Below are 22,402 nucleotides of genomic sequence, written 5' to 3'. Positions count from 1 at the left end.
AGGCTGCTGTAAAGAAACTTACCAGTGGGTAGAGCTTGTGTTCATTCCATATATTTTACTACTTCTAAGATTAGTTTGGGAGTAGCCAGAGGAGCCCAGAGCACATGAAGGCCCTGCCTCAAATGCTTCTGTAATACAAATTGAAAATTATTTTTGCGTAAAGACCTTTATTGTCACACTTGGTCCATTAATTCAGGGATATTTGTTGGACATGCACTCTATGCCAGGCACTGTGCTGGAGGACTGGGAGTGCAGTGCTAAGCGAGAAAGACACAATCTCTGCCCTGACTCTGCTTCAATCAGTTCAGCCCTAAAAAATGAAATTTGTTAGGTGAGAAGAAAAGAGGAAGAGAAAAGTTAATTTTGGAGTTTGGGTTTGAGGGTGGCAGGCTTTGATGAGAGAAGGCAAGCTGAAGGCACTGGTGCTGTTTCTCTTTTTGTTTGTGAGTCATAGAGTTGTGGGCAAGGAAGAAGAAAAGTAGATGCCTGCTCTCTCACTAGAGGTCTTGTCTCTCAGTCACTGGCCAGCCCCTTTTCCCTCTGTTTTTGATATGGAAACTAAGATTCTTAAACTCATGGGCTTTTCCCCAGAGAATGCTGAAGGAATATAGGATTTGTCAGAGCTGGTGTTCACCTCTGGATGTTTTCTGGAAAAGCAAGTTATGTGTAAAAATTAAATAAATTAATGGACTACCGGAGTTGCAGTTTCCTTTTTTCCAGTATAAGCTTTGTGCCTTTGAGCCTAAGGTAGTAGTGTATGACTTCCAAGCTAAGATGTCAATTTAATTTGTTTGTTCTTCTATATAATAATTAGAGTATTGTCAGAAAGCACTGAGGAGGAAGTTTTAAAATCATGATTCAGTTTTCTCTAATCGTGTAATGAATAATAGAATCCTATAAATAATTCAAGTAAATAGAAAAGCAAAAATTTCCCAAATACTCAGCTCTTTTGTGCAGCTCTTTTTCAGCAGTGTAACTGGAAAACAATTTATCAGTGGAGACTTATTCTTTTTAATGACTAGGGGTTATGATTGATTCTTAGTAATTATTTTGTTTTCTAGAATAAACATATGTGACAACCCTTCATGAAATCAAATAAAATTCATTGTTAGGGAAGTTATTACTTAAATTATGGTATAGCCACATAATTGAATACCATGTAGTCATTAAAAAGAATGATGTAGATCTGTATGTTTGACATGGAAAGATTTCTATAATATATTGTTAAATTCTGATCTTAAAGATATGTAGATATTATAAAAACTATATAATTAAAAACTCTAAACATTTGAATTTAATATTACCTGCAAAAGTTCTACTATTTAGAATTAAGTTCCTTCTATAGAAGTAGTCTGATATATTGCTTATGGCTCTATAACGTACAATCCAAGCCTGATTTTTCCATCCTTACATTTAAAACTTATGGAAATAAGTTCATGTGAAAACTAGAATTGAATTGGGGTGGCTGTGTAGATCCTGCTTCCTTTAAGAGTCTCTGTAATTGTACCCTTTTTGGGAAGACTCCTGGAAGGAAGGTGTTCTGTGTGCCTGGCCAAGTAGATCCCAACCTGTTTGCGGAGATAACAAGTTAGAAAAGAAGTCGGAAAAAATGCAAACTTCCAGTTGGGAACAGAGGTGATGATTGAAGGGAAAAGAGAAGATAGGTCTGGCTCCTGTGGCCTTGGGAAGACTGGGAAAACTTAGAAGGACTTGGGAAGACTTGGAAAAGAAGTGAACGAGGTATTGGCAGATCAGGGTACCTTTCTGGGTTTAAAAGAAAGGCGACTTCTTGTGGCTTGCAGCCATTTCCAGTGGTTCACTACCACTTGAAATTGTATTGTGTGAGGGGAAAGTGCTTCTCAGCAGGTTTCATGGAACAGGTAGTTGGTGAAGAATTCAGGTAAGAAGTTCATCCAGCCTGTGTAGCCTGAGGCGGGATAGATCTCATATCATAGGGCAAGTCAGAAGACCTGGGTTTGATTTCTGGACCCAGCCTAACTGCTTGCCTTGATGGGAATTATCACCCCTCCCATGTTTCAGTTTCACGTTTAATATAAAGAATGTGATGATAACTGCCCTGTCTCTGTGGATTTCTGTATCAAATAAAACAATACATTAAAAATACCCTTTGTTGTACTACTGTTTAAGATCATATTACCTTTGTAATCTTACCTGTTATAATTACCTGTTCCAGGAACATGGATGCAGTCACTGACTCATGAGAGCCTTTCACTTTCAGGCCTCCACCTTGGTTGCTGCCTAGACCTTTTCTGTCTTTTCCTTGTTTAAATTCTCCATGTCTCTCTTTCCTTATTTAAATCCTAAATCTTAATGCCTCAAGAATCCTAATGAAGTAGTTTTGTTGTTGTTGTTTTTTTTTTTGAGACAGAGTCTCACTCTGTTGCCCAGGCTAGAGTGCCACGGCGTCAGCCTAGCTCACAGCAACCTCAAACTCCTGGGCTCAAGTGATCCTACTGCCTCAGCCTCCCAAGTAGCTGGGACTACAGGCATGTGCCACCATGCCTGGCTAATTTTTTCTATATATTTTTAGTTGTCCAGGTAATTTCTTTCTATTTTTAGTAGAGATGGGGTGTCGCTCTTGCTCAGGCTGGTCTCGAACTCCTGACCTTGAGCAATCCTCCCACCTCGGCCTCCCAGAGTGCTAGGATTACAAGCGTGAGCCACCGCGCCCAGCCAATGAAGTAGTTTTAAACTGGGAAAATAGTCTTCATTTCCTTTTCTAAATGAGGAGCAGGATGTAATTTTGGGCAGAGTCCACCCCAACTGTGGTGTCAAATTTATTTCAGTATGAATTTCTTTTTAACACCTTGACCTTTAGACCTGCCTGCAGCCAATCTCTCAGATCAGAGGTCAGAATTAAGCTTTTAATATTGATCTTTGGGGGTACTCCTTGAGAAGCTCTAGATTTTCAGTATAAAAAGTTACATGGAAGGGAGAAATGCAAGATCCTTCAGGTAAGATGATTATTTTCAGAATTCTCTCATTTTAGGGGAAGAGTATTTGATGGAAAATAAAAAAGAGAAAAATGACATTTTATGTCATTATAGAAATGTTAGTAACTTCAGCTTCCAATTTTATATGTTTAAAGTATAACTTTGATCATCAAAATTAAAACAAAACAATTTTTCATAATAGAAAAAATGAGTAAGAATTTGCTAGTTTGGTATGATCAACTAATTTTTGACAAGGCACCAAGAGGTCACAATGGGGAAAGGATAGTCTTAATCAATAAATGGTGCTGGAAAAACTGGATTTCCACATGCAAAAGAATGAAATTGGACCCATATCTTATACCATATACAAAAATCAACTCAAAATAGATAAAGGACCTAAATATAAGACCCAGAAACTATAAAACTAGAAAAGAACATAGAGTGAAAGCTCCTGGACATTGGCCATGGTGATGGTATTTTGGGTATCACACCAAAAGCTCAGGCCACAAAAGCAAAAATAAATGAGACTACATCAAACTAAAACATCTCTGCACAGCAAAATGAACAGATGACAAAATGAAATGGCAGCCTACGGATTGGGAAAAAATATTTGCAAACCACATATCTGATAAGGGCTTAATATCCAAAATTTATAATGAACTCATACAACTCAATATTGGAAAACCAGATAACTTGATTAAAAAATGGGAAAAAGACCAGAATAGACATTTCTCCAAAGAAGACATAAAAGGCCGAGCACCGTGGCTCATACCTGTAGTCCCAGCTACTTGGGAGGCTGAGGCAGGAGGATCATTTGAGCCCAGAGGGTTGAGGCTGGAGTGAGCCATGATGATGTCACTACACTCTAGCTGGGAGACAGAGCAAGATTGTCTCAAAAAAAAAAAAAATTTACACTATAGTTGGAAAAGGGTTAACAAAATTGTTCTCTGCAAAATACTTTGGGATTCTTTCAAAAGATTCTAGGTGGGTTGTGTTTTGTTTGTATGTTTTTTCAGTCTTATACTGGCATGATTCTTCAGTTATCTGTTTGCTCTCTTTTAAATTGGTTCATAGTTTCCAGATAAACTTCTAAAAATATGCTGATTGGAACTGTGACATTCTAACATGTATGTTTATAAATCAGGTTGTTTCTCTTGTTAAATTACTTCTAATTTATACTGATTTTCCTTTATATGGGTGAGACTTAATAAGTCCTTTGAAACAATTAGTACTGCAATCATTAGTACTGGACATGTATTGTTAACACATGGTAAACCTTTACTAAGGTTAGTTCAAAGTAAATTGATATTTACTTAGATTGAAGAATGTGGTGGGGTAGTCAAGTTGATTGGATATTTATAGAATTACCATATAAACCATACATAAATTGGTATTTTAAAGATTATATTTGCTACTAAAAATATGCAAAACACAATTTAATGACAATAGCTAACCTTTATTGAGCAGTTACTGTATGCCAGGCTCTGTGTAAAGAGCTAAGAGTTTTTTTCATCAGATACTATCACCTGTAAGTATTATTCACATTTTACAGATGAAGTCCTTAAGGCTTAAAGAGGTTAAAAGACTTGGCCAAAGTCACATGGCTGTTAAGTGACAGAGCCAAGGACTCCAACATGAATCTAACTTTAAAACCCTAACTCTTAACAATTTTGCTGTATTTCTCTCCAAAATGTAGAATCCTGGGCCAACGTTGCTATCATGGTCCCTGAGGAAGTGGAATTCATTTGTACAGTGCTGAAAGGAAAGAATGATCATTATTAAAATCTTGTATTTTCAAATTGGATAATTTCTATCGATCTGTCTTCAAGTTTACTGACTCTCCTCTGTCAGTATTATCTGTGCTTCTGTAGGTAATAGGTCTTTTCCTCTGGCTTTTATGATTTTCTCTTTATCACTGGTTTTAACTGATTTGATCATTATGTACTTTGATGGGTTTTTTAAAAATATTTATTCTGCTTGGGGTTTGTTAAGCTTCTTGGATATGTGAGTTTACAGATTTCATCAAATTTAGACAATTTTCAGCTTTTATTTCTTCTTAATGTTTTTCATGCCCCACCCTCTCTCTTTTCTCTGAGCCTCCAATTGCTTCTATGCTAGACTGCTTTCTGTTGTTCCACAGGTCACTCATGCCCAGTTCAATTATTTTTAGTCTTTTTTTTCTTTCTGTGTATTATTTTGCATAGTGTCCATGGGTAGTCTGCAAGTTCACTGATCTTTTCTTCTGCAGTGTCAAATATGCTATTAATTCTACAATTATTTTACCAAATACTGTATTTTTCATTTCTAGAAGCTTCACTTGAGTCTTTTCTTTCATTTCTTTTTATAATTTTCATGTTTTCCTCTATCTTCCTGAACATGTGGAGCATATTTATAATAACTATTTTAATGTCCTTGTCTGCTAATTCTATTATTTTTTTGTATTGATTCTGATTATATTGATGATTTTATTCCTAGTTGTAGATCCTGTTCTTCTGCTTCTTTGCATGACTGGGTATTTATTTAGTTGTTTATTTTTGACTGGGTGCCAAACCTTGTGAATTTTACATCTTGCGGTGCTAGATTTTTTTTCCTAAGATACACTTTGTGCCAGCTGCAGTTAAGTTACTAGGAACTAATTGGGTCCTTTTGAGTCTGGATTTTAAGTTTTGTTAGGGTTGTCCAGAGAAGCCTTCGGTCTAGGATTAATTTATGTCCGCTGCTAAGGCAATACACTTCTGAGAAGTCTACCTGATGCCCAGGTATTAACAAAGTCTTTCTGCTCTGCCCAGTGGGAATATGAACTATTCCCAGCCTTGTGTGAGCTTCAAGAATTGTTTGACCTTCCTTCAACATTCCAGTCTTCTTTCCCTGGCCTGGATTAGCAGTTTTGTCTCATTCAAGCACAGACCAGCAAGGGTGCCTTTCTGTAGACCTCCACAACTTGTGCTCTTCTCTGCACAGCTTCCTCCTTTCAGGTCCTCTGCTCCACAAATGCTAGGTGCCTTGACCTTCCTGAAATGCTGATGCATTTCTCCTCAACACAGCAAGATTACTGGGCTCTGTTCTGGTCCCATTCCTGCACTTTGGTCTGGAAACTGACTCTGGCCTGTAAGCTGGAGCAATCGTAGGGCTCACCTCATTTGTTTCCCTTCTCCCAGGGATCACAAGCCTGTGCTGTCTGCAATGTCTGAGAACTATTGTTTCGTATATTTTATTGCCTTTCCAGTTATACAAGGCGGGAGAGTAAATCCAGTTTCTTATACTCCATCATGAATGGCAGCAGGTGTCTGCAGTTTGCCTCTAAGGTCTTTTTTCATAGCAAAAATATATTGAATAATTTCAAAGCTGTGCCATATATAAGTAGTAGTATATTAAAAGAGCCATGGACTAGGAATCAAGATCAGGGGCCTAATCCTTGCTCAGCCATTTAACTTTGTGCTTCTCACAGTATGGACTTCTGTGACCCTCCACCCAGATGACTTAGAGCAATTCATTTGATTTCTCAATTTCACATGTAGAAGGAAGGTTATCAATGTTCTTTATAACACACTGAGATGTTACAAAGTATGAGCCCAAGAAAATACGTTGATTGGCTTAGGTTGAGCTATTTTCACACAGAAGCTAGCTTGTTGTCACTTAACAGTCTTTATTATTTACATTTATTTTTAGGCACCATACTGGACATACCTATTATGTGCACTGGGACTCTTTATCTACCAGTCACTGGATGCTATTGACGGGAAACAAGCCAGAAGAACAAATTCTTGCTCCCCTTTAGGGGAACTCTTTGACCATGGTTGTGACTCTCTTTCTACAGGTAAAGTAGTGGAGATATATAGGTGTTTTTTTTTTTTTGGTACTGATACCCTAAAAATAAAATGAACTGAGCTGTTTGGTCAGTTTTTTGGATAGGTGTACATTTGGGAGCAATTTTGAACAGAGCATTTAAAAAGTGTGTTCAAGAATTCATTTTAAGTGTACCTTATTTTAGTGCCAGAATGATTGCCTTAAAACTCTGTATTTGTAAGCAGCACAGAGCAATTATTTCATTAATTATTTTTAATTCTTAATAGTTCTAAAACCTTGTTTTCTTTCAGTGTTTATGGCAGTGGGAGCTTCAATTGCTGCTCGCTTAGGAACTCATCCTGACTGGTTGTTTTTCTGCTCCTTTATTGGGATGTTCATGTTTTATTGTGCTCATTGGCAGACTTATGTTTCAGGCGTGTTGAGATTTGGAAAGTAAGTATGTTTTCTAAGTTGTACATTTAAAAATATAATAGAATTCATTTTCACAATCTCTTATTTATCCATAATAAGGGGAATAAATCTTCAATCAGTAATTTAAATTAGTTTTTAATTTATTGGAGCATCTATAAATACTACACCTTAATTTAAGTCTTTTAGGTAATTTGCATGTTATAAATAGTTACATTATTTCATAATAATTTTATTTTTCTTCTCCCCTTCTCCAACTTACTAGCCCAAGCTTACAATAGACAGGAGAAAAAGAAAAATAAGGGACTCGAATAATATAGAAAAAGGATATGCAGTAATTAAATAAGCAGCATTTGACTCGTATAATAAAATAATGTGATATGGAGTCTAAGGTCCTTTTTGGTCAAATCTTCATGTACCCAAAAAGGGGAACCCCCTTGACAGCAGTCACCAACAACAGGTAATCTTGAGGGTCTCAGCTGTGGTAGACAATTGGTGAGATGTAAAAACACCTTGTAAATGCTACAGCTAAACTTCAGATAATATGTATGCCTGTGGTGAGACACCAGGAAATAGTGCACAAAGCTAGAGTGCTATTCTCTGTTCCTGTTTCTCATACAGCTTCCTCTCTGTCTGATCCTTTAAGAACCATCTGCCATTTGCTCATTCTTGGCTTTGGCTTCCCATGTCTGCTAATTCTTTTTAGCCCCATGTTAGTGCTCCATAGGAGAAATGGTAGCTCTGAAAAAAAATCTTTGTTAATGATAAATGAGAGGAGAAGCTCAAAACTATGGATCATTTAGCAGAGAGCAGGCTTTAGGCAATTTTTCACACTGATTCTAAATTATGGAATAATTGTATTTACTACCTGTCGAGCACTTGCATATTTCAGGCACTGTACTAAGTGCTTTACGTGCATTATCTCATTTATTCCTCACATGAACACTGTAAGATGGATGGGTATTACCCCCACTGTACAAATGAGGTAGTGCAAATATACTGCCAGGAAGTGGTAGAGCCAAGATTAAAACTCAAGTCTATTTGACTTCCAGCCCCACACTTGTAATGACTGCTGCTTAATACAATGGGGTCAGCAATGTATTAGTTGCTGTGGAAAGATACCAAATACATTTAAGATTTAGTCCCTGTTGTAGGAACTATACGGTACACTTATTAAAAAGATGAGAAAATACTTCTGTGACATTGCTGATATACTCCATTCCAAGTATAAAATGACTTGCTTTAGGTTTCCAGAAGAACTGAAGAAATTCTAACTAAGGAGAAGGTAACTGTGGGCAGAATTAGTTTAAGAAGGGTTTTATGGAAAATGAGAATCTTTACCTGATTCCTTACATTCTGATCAAGAGCCCACAGATCAAAAATTAAGAATCTGTACCTATTTAATTAGATTAAGATATGCTAAAATAGAAAAGCAGCTTTGCAGAGTATAGTGCATTTTAGTTAATTTGCTGAACTTGCTATGGTAAACTGGAGTAATATAATAATGTAATGTTTTGGTTAATTGTCATTATTGTTATTTAATGACTAATACTTGCCCTTTTTGATTCCTAACTTCATTAAAAATCTTTCTGAATTAGTTCATATCTCTGGCCTAGTTTATACTCATTTGCTATTGATTGAGAGCTTAGTATATGTGCTTAGAATTGGAGATACAAAGATGAGTCACCCATGGATGGGAATATCAGACAGACTGGGGAAGAGCATTTTAGGCAGAAGCGTGAGGGAAGTACTCAGAACATTAGGGAAATGGCTAATGGGTTCAGCACTGAGCCCGCAGGGGAGTGAAAGAGATCCTGCAGTGTCCCAGGGGTCAGCCACTTAAATACTAACTCCATATGGCATTTATCCTAAACAGCACATTGTTTCACCTTCCCAAAGTAAAAATATCATTGAGCTGTTGACTAGGATAGATTGGTGGTCCTACTTAAAACAACAAGAAAGATCTCTGTGTAGGCCCTCAGCTAAGCCTCTGGAAATTCTTACAAACTGAGCCAGTGTCTCTTGTCTTTTCACTAGGATGGATTTTCTGAAAATCTGTCAAGTTTTGAGTTTAATTTTTATAGTATTTATAGTATTTGAATACAGATCTATGAAACCAGGCCAAACAATCTCAGAATATACTGTGGAAATTTGTTTTATGAATGTATTCTTGGTTTAAGCCTGTTTTATGTTATTTCCCTCTTTTCTAAAAGAATGAAGAAAAAAACATGCCAAATGAGTTTTTTATTGGGCTAAAGAAATTAAGGTTTTACTAATAGTACTATATTTTGCTACATATTCTTTTTTCCAAATGTCAGAGCCCTTTAAATCACGTATTAGTATTGATTCTGCTTTAAGTATAATAGTTAAAAGTACAGGCTCAGGAATCAGACTGGGTAGAATCAAATCCTGGTTCCAGCATACCAGTTATTTGGCCAGAAATATATTAATTTCATTTTCTTCAGTTTCTTCTTCCATAAAATGGGGATATTCCTCATAATTGTCTTCAAAGGTTATTGTGAAAATTAAATAATAATATATGTAAAGGACCTAGTCCAGAATCTGGAACATAGAAGTACTCAATAATAAAGTTAGCAATAGTGTGCCATGCTATCTTTATTTTAATTCAATATCTTTTGTATGTTTGTTTTCTCATGAGTGACATTAAAAAGTGACTCTTACTACTAAAAGAAAAACAGATGTCTTATGTAGTAATCAGTAAGTAACTGATACCATAAGGAAATAAGCATATAGAAGAAATTGAGCTAAAATAAATTTTAAATGGGAGGTCAACATGTTAATAATTTATTGAATACTGATACAATATTTATACAATGAATTTGAATATGTATTTTTGCACTATTTCTACAAATATTTATTGAGCATCCATTATATGTCAGGCCCTGTTCTAGGTGCTGCAGGGTGAGAGTAAACATAACAGACAAAATCCCGGCCCCAGTGGAGCTTACATTCTAATATGAGAGACATACAATAAAACCAGCTAAACATGTAAATGCTGCATGTAATATGTTGGACGGTGATAAGTGCTATGTGTCAAGAACTATAAAGGGCCTGGGATTTTACCCTACTTAAAAGCTATCAGGCCTATTAATGTTTCATGGATGCTGGCAGAAAACAGCTTTATTACGCAGAGCAAAAGCAGTAGCCAGAGGTTCATGTATGTGCCAGATTCCCATGTTCCCACCCTCCTGCAGTTTTGTGGGGACCACACAGGTGGGCCTAGATGAAACCCTGCATATGCAGTATGTTGCATTATGGCAGAGGAATACTGAGGAATCGCTCCATTTTATAGTAAGCTTGCTCTTTGTCTTGGGGAGATGTAACCTTATTCTTCAAGGTTGCTCACTGAATATACAACCCTGAGAAATGGCCCAGGTAAAGAGTATTCAGGATCTTGCCTTCTTGGCACACCCAGCAAGAAACATGCAGAGATGGCAGTGTTCATGGCAGACTGCCTCTCCTAATTGTATTAAGGAAAAGTAAGCAGGGAAGGAACAGTGACTAAATACTATTATATTTTTCTAATGAATATAAAAATACTCTTCTATACTGTTCCATAGAACAGAAATACTATTCTATTTTACCTGTGAATATTTTAATTGTTATATTTTATCTCTTGAAAATATGTAGATTTCAGTATAAATACATATTTGTTACCTTGAATTAGATCATTTAAACCACAAAATGGTAGTAGCTATTTTTAACTATAATTTTCAATTGTTACTTTATGTCATAAAGTTTATGGTGTTAATGTAAGTTTAGTTTATTAATGATGCATTAATATTTTCCTTAGTACAGTTATGGAAAAAGTACAGTTAAAATCTGGCCCTATACTTACGCTTGCCATATGAGATAAGGCATATCTTACTTATAACATATAGCAGGGGTCTTATGTAATTCAATAGCACAAAAAAAGTGCTTAAAGCTTAATTCTAAATCAAGCATTTTAGATTCAAGTCCAGTGTTAATTTTTTTTTTTTTTGAGACAGAGTCTCGCTCTGTTGCCCGGGCTAGAGTGTTGTGGCATCAAGCTCACAGCAACTTCAAACTCCTGGGCTCAAGCAATCCTACTGCCTCAGCCTCCCAAGTAGCTGGGACTACAGGCATGTGCCACCATGCCCAGCTAATTTTTTTCTATATACATAATTTTAGCTGTCCAGATCATTTCCTTCTATTTTTAGTAGAGACAGGGTCTTGCTCTTGCTTAGGCTGGTCTCGAACTCCTGACCTCGAGCGATCCTCCTGCCTCGGCCTCCCAGAGTGCTAGGATTACAGGCGCGAGCCACTGCGCCTGGCCCAGTGTTAATTTGTATTATGTGATATTTTGTTATTTACATGTGAATATTTATAGACTCAGTATTAATTTTCCTTTCTTTCAAATTTTGTGAGAATTTCCATATGACATTAGATTCATTTTTCAAACTATCTATAGTAAAGTACCAGTTCCCTTCCTCTTCCTTGATCCATCCTGGACTAATAACATACAATTAAAAAATTAAAAAATAAAAAAAACTTATAAAATACAGACTTCAATATTTCATTTGATTCATAAACAATATTATTCTGTCAAATTGCCATAAAAGGGCCAGGCACAGTGGCTTGCACCTATATCCCAGCTACTTGGGAGGCTGAGTCAGGAGGATCACTTAAGGTCAGGAGTTCAAGACAAGCCTGGGCAACACAGTGAGACCCTATCTCTAAGAATGAATAAATAAAAAATAGATAAGAAAGTAACTTCTTTTAAAAAAAAAAAGCCAAGTGTGGTGCCTCATACCTGTAATACTAGCACTTTGGGAGGCCGAGGTGAGAGGATTGCTTGATGCCAAGAGTTTGAGACCAGCTGAGCAACATAATAAGACCCCCATCTCTACATAAAATTTAAAAATTAGCTGGATGTGATGGCAGTATTCCCAGCTACTAGGGAGGCTGATGCACGTGGATTGCTTGAATCTAGGACTTTGAGGTTGCAGTGAGCTGTGATGATGCTACTGCACTCTAGGCTGGGGTGACAGAGTGAGATTCTATCTCAAAAAAAAAAAATTGCTGTGAAAGTTTCTAATGTTAACTCTCAATTTCTATACTTATTTCATTGGGGGCAAACTCTGTACCACACTTTGAATAGCACTATTATAGATTGTTCTCCGTGATAACAGCCTGGGGAGTTAAGGATATACCTTCACCATATCCCCCATATCCATCTTTCTTACCTTTTTAAAGCCTTTCCTTGGATTTTTAAAAAATTTGGACCCATTAATGAGTTCCCTAAGTTTATTAATTGTTACAGAGAATATCCTTTTCTTTGTCTAATATATCTTTCAAGCTTCAACTGTCTCTTCATAGTTCAAATATTTGAGAATTTGGTGAGTGATTCCACCCTTACTCTTCCTATAAATGTCATAATTTAATAGATCTTTATCACCATCCTTTCAGCTTTCTTTTTTCCGGACTCAAGAATTATAATCTATTTAGTTTATCCTTAAAAGGCACAGAAGGGGAATGAAACTATAAGTGTAATTTAAAATCTGTGGTAATGAATGATGCATATGTGAAATCAGGTTCCGAGCTCAGCATCCATGTGTCATTATGTTTCATCTAGAGAAAGTTTGTTCTGTAATCCTTATCTGCTTTCCTAGTTGCTTCTGCTCACTAGTCATACCCTGTGAAAATTATGGATAACAATGTTCTATCATTGTTACCGCAAAAAGAGTGCAACACTGGTAATGAGTCATAAGCGTAGTAGGAAGAATGTTGGTTGTGAAGTCATTTTCCTATAGCAGTATTTAACTGTTCCGATACAGACATTGGAAAGATCATTTCAACTTCCCTCTCTAAAAAACAAATAATTTATAGCCCATAAGATGAATAATAGATGCTCAGTAAATATTTGTACTTTTCCCCTTTTCCCTCCACAAAGGACCATACATTATATTATTAAGTTTACTTTTTTCAACTAACTGGACTATTACTCCAGGCAGCCTGGAGGCCTTGGTTTGCCTGTCACTGATCTTATAAATACTGGATGTCATTATTCATATTTTCATTTTATTTGTGAATTAAGGTTTAGTTCACCTTTTCCTTCTAACTGCCCCCCAAAATAGTTCAGTTGAGAAGTCTTTTTCTTCCATATCTGGTTATATTTTATCCTCTAATCCCTACATTTCTTATATTTACAATACAGTAAGTATTCCTCTAGCATCTACAGACATCCAAGTGCAGATGTAAAGAGGTAGATGGATATAAAAATCTGGAGCTCAGGAAAAAAGATAGATTGGAAATATGGATTTAGAGGTCATTAGCATATAGATAGTAGTCTTAAGTATAGATAAAATTGTTCAGAGAACATAAAATTTCAGATGAAATCTGAAAACAGCATTTAAGATATAGAGAAAGAAGCAGTCTAGAAAGGAGCCTGAAAAAGAGCTCCAGCAAGGTAGGAAAATCAGGAGAAAGTATGGAATAAATAAAAACAGCAAAGCATTTCAAGAAAGAGGTATTGATCAGCATCCTAAATATTACAAAGAAGTTATGCAAAATAATTATTGAAATGTATCCCTTAGATTTGACAAATTGAAAGTCACTGTTTACCTTAAACAATTTTAGTAGAGTAATGGGGCCAAAGGCCAGAGTACAATGGGTTAAGCAACAAATATGAAAAGAGGAGAAAATTACAAATATAGACTAATCTTCAGTCAGCCTGTTCTTGGAGCAAAGGAGAGAGGGTTTGACAGCTTCAGAAGAACGCAGAATAGAGGGACTACGTTGGTTGGTTAGTAGTTTTTGGAGAGAAATTTCAACATGTTTATATATTAAGGGAAAATGTTTATGGAGACCAGAAAACCATTAGTAGTAACAATAAGGAAGACTGTTGGAATTTTCCCTACTTTTTAAGTGAAATTGACTTGGGAGTGTTTCAGAATTTGCTTACATCGTATGGCTGTCTTTATATATTTTTTCCTGGTTTACAAGAGTAATGAATAATTGTTATAAAAAATTCAGACTTTACAGAAGTACATAAAGTAGAAAATAAAAGTCTTCTGTAATCTGTGATAACTGTTAACAATTTGATATTTACTACACAAGTTTTTTCCCCTCTGCATATACTGATGTTTACCTATGTGTGAACACATGTTGATCTGTAGCCTTTTTCACTTAATAGTGTAGTCAGTTGATAATTCAATGATGGAAGTAAAGGTAAAAACAAACTAGGCCCATAGAGATTTTTACATCTTTGTATTTAATACATGCTTAATCTCCATATTAAGGAACTTTATTTACAAATACCTTATCTATTCTTTATCCTTCCTCTTTAGAGTGGATGTAACTGAAATTCAGATAGCTTTAGTGATTATCTTTGTGTTGTCTACATTTGGAGGAGCAACAATGTGGGACTATACGGTAAATCTGAATATTTAAATTTATTTTTAAGTACTTTTAAAATATTTATGAAAAAATACTGAATTTTTAATTTTCTTCAAAAATCCTTGCATTGTTTAATATTTATTCCATTTCTTAGTGTTTTCCCTTCATTTTATGTGTTATTACCCTATATACTTTATTATAGCATTTTCTTCTATGAATAAATGTATTACCTTGGAAGAAAACCACCCAGTCTCCCTAATATAAAACAAACAAACTAACTAAACAGAAACACACTGGAATTACCTTTACCAGGCTAAAATTTGTCTCATAAAAATAAATATTTTTTAAAAATCCAGTAAAATATTTTTACATTTGAAATTTTATCCCTCAATATTAGGAAAGAAAATTAGCTAATTTGCATTTTTATAATCCACTTTGAGGTAAAGATTCCCATATTAAGGAGTGTTTTTATTTTCTGCTTGGTTGGTGACCTCAGTATTTTGCAAAAAGTTGACTCTTAAGGAGGCCACTGTCATAAATGTAAGCTTTTTTGCATAGGAAGAAAATTTATGAAGAAACATTCTGTCACTACAACCTAAGTCCACAACATTGGCTAACTGATTCACAACTTTTTGCTCATAGTTTTAAGAAGAATAATAAGGGTAGTATCAATAGCCAACAACTAACATTCATTCAACACTTAGTATTTTCCTAAACACATTACCATCAATTTCATCTGCCCCTCAGAACAATCCTATGAAATAGATAGTATTATTATTGTTTTATAAATAAGTCTTAGAATATTAATTTGCCCAGGACACATGGGAAGTAAGTACTGGAGCTAGGAATTAAGCAGACCAAGTCAAGACTGTATATTTGTAATCACTAAGCTATATATATCCAGTAAAAACAGCAAGAGATAGGCCAGGCACAATGGCTCATGCCTGTAATCCTAGCACTCTGGGAGGCCGAGGCAGGAGGATCAGTCGAGGTCAGGAGTTCAAGACCAGCCTGAGCAAGAGTGAGACCCCATCTCTACTAAAAATAGAAAGAAATTAACTGGACAACTAAAAATACATAGAAAAAAATTAGCTGGGCATGGTGGTACATGCCTGTAGTCCCAGCTACTCGAGAGGCTGAGGCAGGAGGATCACTTAAGCCCAAGAGTTTGAGGTTGCTGTGAGCTAGGCTGACACCATGGCACTCTAGCCTGGGCAACAGAGTGAGACTCTGTCTCCAAAAAAAAAAAAAAATAGAGATAAAAAACTAAAACATACTTTTACCATATGATCCAGCAGTAGTCCACACAAAAACCTGCATACAAATGTTTACAGAAGCTTTATTCATAATTGCCAAAACTTGGAAGCTGTCCTTTAGAGGTGAATGGATAAACTGTGGTATATCTAGACAATGGAATATTATTTAGCACTAAAAAGAAATGAGCTATCAAACCATGAAAAAACATAGAGAAGCCTTAAATGCTTATTACAAAAACAAAAAAGCCAATCTGAAAAGGCTATATACTTTCTAACATATGACATTCTTTAAAAAGGCAAAACTACAGAGATAGTAAAAAGATTATAGGTTGCCAGGGTTTGGGGGAGGGAGGGATGGTTGCTGAAAAGGTGGAGCACAGAGAATTTCTAGGTAGTAAAACTATTTTGCATGATCCTATAATGGTGGATACATGTCATTATACATTTGTCATAACACACAGAATGTACAACACCAAGACTGAACTCTAATGTAAACTATGAACTTTGAGTGATAATGATATTCCAACGTAGGTTCCTCAATTGTAACAAATGTACCACTCTGGTGTGGGATGTTGATAGTGGAGAAGGCTGGGCATGGGGGAGTGGCAGGAGGTATGTGGGAACTCTTGGTACTTTCTGCTCAATTTTGCTATGAACCCAAAACTACTTTAAAAAATAAAGTTTATTAACATAGTAAAAGATTTCCCTGTGGCACATAGTATCAGAATTGCCAATTACTGTTCATATCAGAAGGCTTAGAAATAGACTTTGAGCATACTTTTAAGTAGTGGTACATACCCTGAGACATTCATATTCCTTCTCATCATGTAAGAATAAATAATACAATCAAGGATATGCTACCACAGGTCCATACAACATACTAGAGGGATGGTATGTGTCTTTTATGGTAGCTGTTCAGCTAGTACCCATAAGAAGGTAAATGTGGACCTAGAAGCAGTTAAGCAACTCTGGTCATTAAGTTAGGCGTGGTTGTCTTAAATTTGAAATTGAATCTTAAAATTGTTTAATTCAATATTTTTGCCAATCATAGGAAGAAAATACACCTGCTTATTCTTACTAAGAAGGATACTTATTTTTGATGCAGGTTTTCTAAATTTAATTGTTAACCTATAGTTTCTACAAATTTTGATGTAATATTTCAAAGTATTTTCAAAACACAATAGCCTAGAGCTTCTGGCAATTCATTTGTTACTGTTTTTTAAATCCTTTGCTGCCCTTTGGAAGTTTTCTTGAACAGCAATTGACCAACAGGTAAATATATTGCTAGAGATTTAATCCTGGATATTAACTACACATATTTTTTGCATGCACACACATTATGGTATTTGTCACATTTAATGATGCAGATGATGGTGTCTGCCTTTCCTATAATGCTGCTTTTTAGAGGTTACTAAATATAAGTGAACTATCCTTTTTCATGTTTAAGTCAGATAAAGTCTTCTGAGATTAAAGATTTAATCAATTATATAAATAGACTAAGCTAATCTGGTAGATTCACTTTTCACTTAATAAAGCAATTTCAAAAAATGTTACCACTTTGGGCTACATTCCAGAAGTTATGGTTTGATTTCAAGAAAAAGGATAGCTTGTTGTACAGGGCCATATCATAGTGTTTCTTTACTATTTAATAGGAAAAGAAATTCTGTTTTCTTAATGATTTGTTTCTTTCCTCTACCCCTAAAGATACCCATTCTAGAAGTAAAATTGAAGATCCTTCCAGTTCTTGGAGTAGTAGGTGGAGCAATATTTTCCTGTTCAAATTATTTCCATGTTATCCTCCATGGTGGCGTTGGCAAGAATGGATCCACTATAGCAGTAAGGCATTAATTTTATCATCATTCAGTATTAATTTTATCATCAGGTATAAAAAAGATACTAAAAATATGCCAAAGTTCAAGAACAGGGAAGGAAACTATCTTAATTAATTTTATGCACATAGTACAAAAGCATTTAAAAAGTTGAGACTGACAAAACATTTTTCCTCTTTCTACAAGCTTGCTCTGTGCAGACTTTTCTGACATTTCATTTAATCATCCAGTTTCATTACTGTACATAATTAAGAGTTGCCATTTGTCTTCCTGAATTTTGTGCCCTGTACTATTATGGGAGAGGAGGAAGAGTAGGGAGTGAGTTCCTGAATGAATGGCAGGAAAGCTGCCAAAAGTCAATGATTTCACATTTGGGGCAGTTTATTACTCATGAAGTTAGTTTTACTGAAATTTCACTGAAATATACTATTCTAATATTTTAAAAGGTAAAATTTTTTTTTTTACCCTGGTTCTTGAGTAGGTATACCTTGTGCTTGTGTTCTTTACACCTTGCTCATGCTATAATACTTTTGTATTTATTCACATTTGTTTTTCTAAAACTTCTTCAATACTTTTAAGTGGGAAAGAGTCAGAATACCTGCCAAGATTTTAAACAAATATAACATAATGCCTGTGTGTTTTAAAAGCCTACTGTCATCTTCAAGGTAGTTGAACACAGGAAGATAAGTACTTATTCCATTGATACCATCTTATTACCAAAACATTGTTAGAATGCCTTTTTTAGGATTGCTTTAAGCTATAGCATATTCTCATTAATTTCTTTGGCTCCGTAGTTCAAAATTTCTATCCTTTATGGGTGGATTTGATTTGGGGAAACAGTTAAAGTCATTTGGAGCCAGGTCTAATAAATGAGTCATAAACATGAGCTACAGCATTTTTAGTATATTAAAAAAAGTCTCGGCCGGGAGCAGTGGCTCACGCCTATAATCCTAGCACTCTGGGAGGCCGAGGCGCGAGGATCACTCAAGGTCAGGAGTTCGAGACCAGCCTGAGTGAGAGCAAGATCCCGTCTCTACTAAAAATAGAAAGAAATTATTTGGACAACTAAAAATATATATAAAAAAATTAGCCGGGCATGGTGGCTCATGCCTGTAGTCCCAGTCACTTGGGAGGCTGAGGCAGAAGGATGGCTTAGCCCAGGAGTTTGAGGTTGCTGTGAGCTAGGCTGATGCCACAGCACACTAGCCTGGGCAGCAGATCCAGACTCTGTCTCAAAACAAAAAAAAATTTTTTTAAAAAGTCTCATTCTCTTAAATGACTTGTAAATTGGCTTTTAAGACAATTTCAAAGGAGTCCTCATAATTCATAAATTACCTTTATGAATTTTACATACATAATTCAAAAGCAAAGTATAAAATTCATTTAGATATATAAGTTCTGCTATATTTGGAAAAACTGTCATTTCTTGAGGTGTTTTGTCAGTTGACCTCAGTACAGTATTTTGCATAAGGTTCTTAGGAATACATATCACTTGACCATGGATGATACAATAGAACACTAGCTGGAACATAAGTTCCACTAAAGAAAATAAGATTTAGTAAGGATTAATATCTACTTAAGAGAATATTTTACTAATAAATAATTGATTATTAAATGTTTGAGGGATGACTTAAGAAATCAAACACAAGCTAGGAAGAGGTTGATTTCAAACTCTTAGTGATTTTCCAACTTTTTCAGCAAATTTTTTTCTCAAATAAAAACTAAGAATCACAATATATAAAACAAAGTACTATTAGTTTAAATTTTTATAATTTATTACAATATAGTAGTATAATGTTTATTATGTACATAATGTTGCAGTATTTATAGTATTATTAATTTTCTAGTAAGTTCTAACTTAAAACATCTAAACTTAAGTAAGGCTGTTTTAAGGAACCCATTTAAATTGGTTGTAGATTTAGTAAGCCTTAATACCAAATTTATTTCAATATTTTGTTTAGGATAAGCAGTGCCGAGAGAAGACTAATTCACATAAACAAAAATGTAATGGCCTGGCCAGTATTGGACATGATGTACAAGGCGACAGCCCATTTTGCCATGTCAGTCCTCACTGTTGTAATTGTTGCTTATGACTGTTTTTGCCTGATAATCTGTTGTTGTAAATATACTGCCAAAGCTTTGCAATGGCATACATACATAAGTATAAACCTTCCATCTAAAATGTTGCCCCAAGTCAGCAGGAAGTAGACCAATAACAATATCACCCCTCCTCCCATAGATTTGGAATGGAAATATTGACAGTGGGGAATATGTAATAAAGGGAATGGCCTGAAAAAACAACAAAAATATTTTATGTCTCTTTAAAACCTTCTCATTCTTTTTGAGAACTATTATAAAACCTGCATCCCTGCTTTACACCAGTGGTTGGGAGGGGTGGGGGAATGTCCTTTGTTCTTTGTGCTGCAGTGAATTGTTCAGGTGGAGGGTCGTGGTCCTGGGTGGAGGTCATAGGATTGTCTTCAGCAGAGATAGGATGGAGATGAGACAATTAGAATTATCAACTGTAGTTGAATAGCAATTGCCTGAAACTGAGAACCCACCCTTTAAAAGTTCTATATTTCTGCTTATTATTAGTAAGCTAGCATTTTTAGACAGAAGTCTCCATTTTCCTGATTTGCTGGCAAATTAATAAACTTCTCTTTCTTTCTCAAAAACAAAAAAAGTAATGGCCTGGATTGTAGTTTTACATAGTAGGACATGCAGTCTGAATGCAAAAAGAGGGGAAGAGGGATATTGGTATAGAGAAAAATGAGAGCAGAATTAAGATATTTTGTGGAATTAGCAAGATAAGCTTATTTCAGTATCTCCACAAAAATGTTAATTTAGCAATCTAAGTGTGGGTGGCCTCCAACAAAGTAAAAGTTGATATAGAATAAATTACATTAATTTTTAGCTGGTTATTAGTTTAAAAGGTGTGTGAATATAAAATTGGAATCAAACATCTGTGGCACTATGTTGTGTCTGTGTAACCCTGGATTCTGTGGAAGTTTGAAAAGCACACCCAAGGTTTGTATCTGCCTTTAGGCCATATATTACATCATACTTTTCTTTAGGTTCTCTAGTTCCTTGTACAAAATCGATACTCAGAAAATGTTTGCATTGTACAATATAAATGCAATGTTAAAATGTGATATTGACTTTCTGTTTTATCCCTTAGGGCACCAGTGTCTTGTCACCTGGACTCCACATAGGACTAATTATTATACTGGCAATAATGATCTATAAAAAGTCAGCAACTAATGTGTTTGAAAAGCATCCTTGTCTTTATACCCTAATGTTTGGGTGTGTCTTTGCTAAAGTCTCACAAAAATTAGTGGTAAGAAATTCTTTTATGATTCATGGTATAAATAATGTGCTTAGTCCTCAAACACAAAGCTGTAAATTACTTCATATAATGTGTAGGTTTTCTCTTGTCATGTCAACATCACAATTAATAGTTAGCTATTTGTGCTCCAAGTAAAACTGTGATATGAGTTAATGTTATATTCGGTTAATTATTTGGTTAGTTGTAATTATCAATTACAACTTTCCAAATTTACAACTTTCAAGGAATTTAAACATTAGAAACTTTAATAAGCTACCCAGTTGTGAATTTGAGGTATAGATAAGTATTCCCATATCAAATGTAAGATTAAATGGTCTCTTTATTTTTGTCTTAATAGTGAATTAAAATTATAATTTTGTCCTGAAAATAAATGCTAAAACATTTAAAACTTAATAGTGAAATTATTTTGTTTACTTTTTTATAGATAGCTCACATGACCAAAAGCGAACTTTATCTTCAAGACACTGTCTTTTTTGGGCCAGGTCTGTTGTTTTTAGACCAGTACTTTAATAATTTTGTAGATGAATATATCATTTTGTGGATAGCAATGGTAAGTACTTCTGCTTTTTCTTTATGTTTTAACAGATGCCTGATCACACTATGCTAAAGAGCCATTTCAGTGAGCTATCCAGTAGCCTCAATAGTCTATCTAGTAAATGTTTTTGAATATTTGAAATTACTTTTGCTAAGCTATGAATCATTCTGTATTGTATATAGAAATAGCCAACATATCTGGAGATCAGACTTCTAACAACCCAGACCCTTGGAAACACAACAGTGTACCTAAAAATATATCTTTCTTCTCAAGAACAAAAAAAAATGTTCAAAGATGTCAAAAACTAGTTAACTCTGCCCAAAGGACTTTCTGACTTAATCAAGCTTATTAGAATTATTCCCAGTTTACAGCAGGTAATAGGCAAACTGGATGGTGTTAGTGCTAGCAACAGTGGGCACTTTATTGCATCAAGAACTGTTAGCTAATATTGAGGAAAGAAAACAGAATAGACAGTACTACTACATACAGCATTCTGAGATCACTTTATGCTAGAAGCAAGCAATCCTATGTGTACAGCCCTTGAGGATAGTACATAATATGTATTATTAATAATGACTCAGTCATCAAGCAAAGGTTAAATTCTCACTGACTATATCTTAAGAAAGGGATGTGGATAATACATATATTAATTTATCTTCAAAATGATACAGAGTATAGTGCGCTTAAGAGAAACACTTCAGCCATCTGAGGAAAAGAAAATCATTACTGGTAATACTTCAATCACAAAATTAGATAAATGGAGCATTATTAAATTTTGTATATTATTAAGATGTTTGTTCTTCAGTGAATGGTGGATTTGAATAATTTTACTATATTTTTCTCTCTGGACCTCATTGGACCTCTCCAAATTGTTAGTGACATAAAAA

The 22,402-nt window shown here is 35.1% G+C and overlaps 2 protein-coding genes across 4 annotated transcripts in view; one reads left to right on the top strand and one right to left on the bottom strand.

Moving 5' to 3' along the window:
- Positions 1-22,402, top strand: part of CHPT1 (choline phosphotransferase 1) — a 37,683-nt gene that overhangs the window by 8,651 nt on the left and 6,630 nt on the right. For all 3 annotated transcript variants that reach the window (XM_045553118.1, XM_045553120.1, XM_045553119.1), the window contains exons 2-7: positions 6,624-6,771; positions 7,052-7,193; positions 14,501-14,585; positions 17,510-17,641; positions 20,813-20,971; positions 21,405-21,530. In XM_045553118.1, coding sequence (XP_045409074.1) covers positions 6,624-6,771; positions 7,052-7,193; positions 14,501-14,585; positions 17,510-17,641; positions 20,813-20,971; positions 21,405-21,530 — 792 coding nt within the window. The remainder of the gene's footprint in view (positions 1-6,623; positions 6,772-7,051; positions 7,194-14,500; positions 14,586-17,509; positions 17,642-20,812; positions 20,972-21,404; positions 21,531-22,402) is intronic.
- Positions 4,493-22,402, bottom strand: part of SYCP3 (synaptonemal complex protein 3) — a 33,988-nt gene continuing 16,078 nt past the window's right edge. Inside the window, exon 6 of the mRNA XM_045553124.1 lies at positions 4,493-4,709. Coding sequence (XP_045409080.1) covers positions 4,551-4,709 — 159 coding nt within the window. The 3' untranslated portion in view covers positions 4,493-4,550. The remainder of the gene's footprint in view (positions 4,710-22,402) is intronic.

This window comes from Lemur catta, chromosome 6, assembly GCF_020740605.2.
Source record: "Lemur catta isolate mLemCat1 chromosome 6, mLemCat1.pri, whole genome shotgun sequence".
NCBI lineage: Eukaryota > Metazoa > Chordata > Mammalia > Primates > Lemuridae > Lemur > Lemur catta.
Note: the sequence above shows the minus strand (reverse complement) of the source record. Positions and strands in the feature narration are given on the sequence as shown.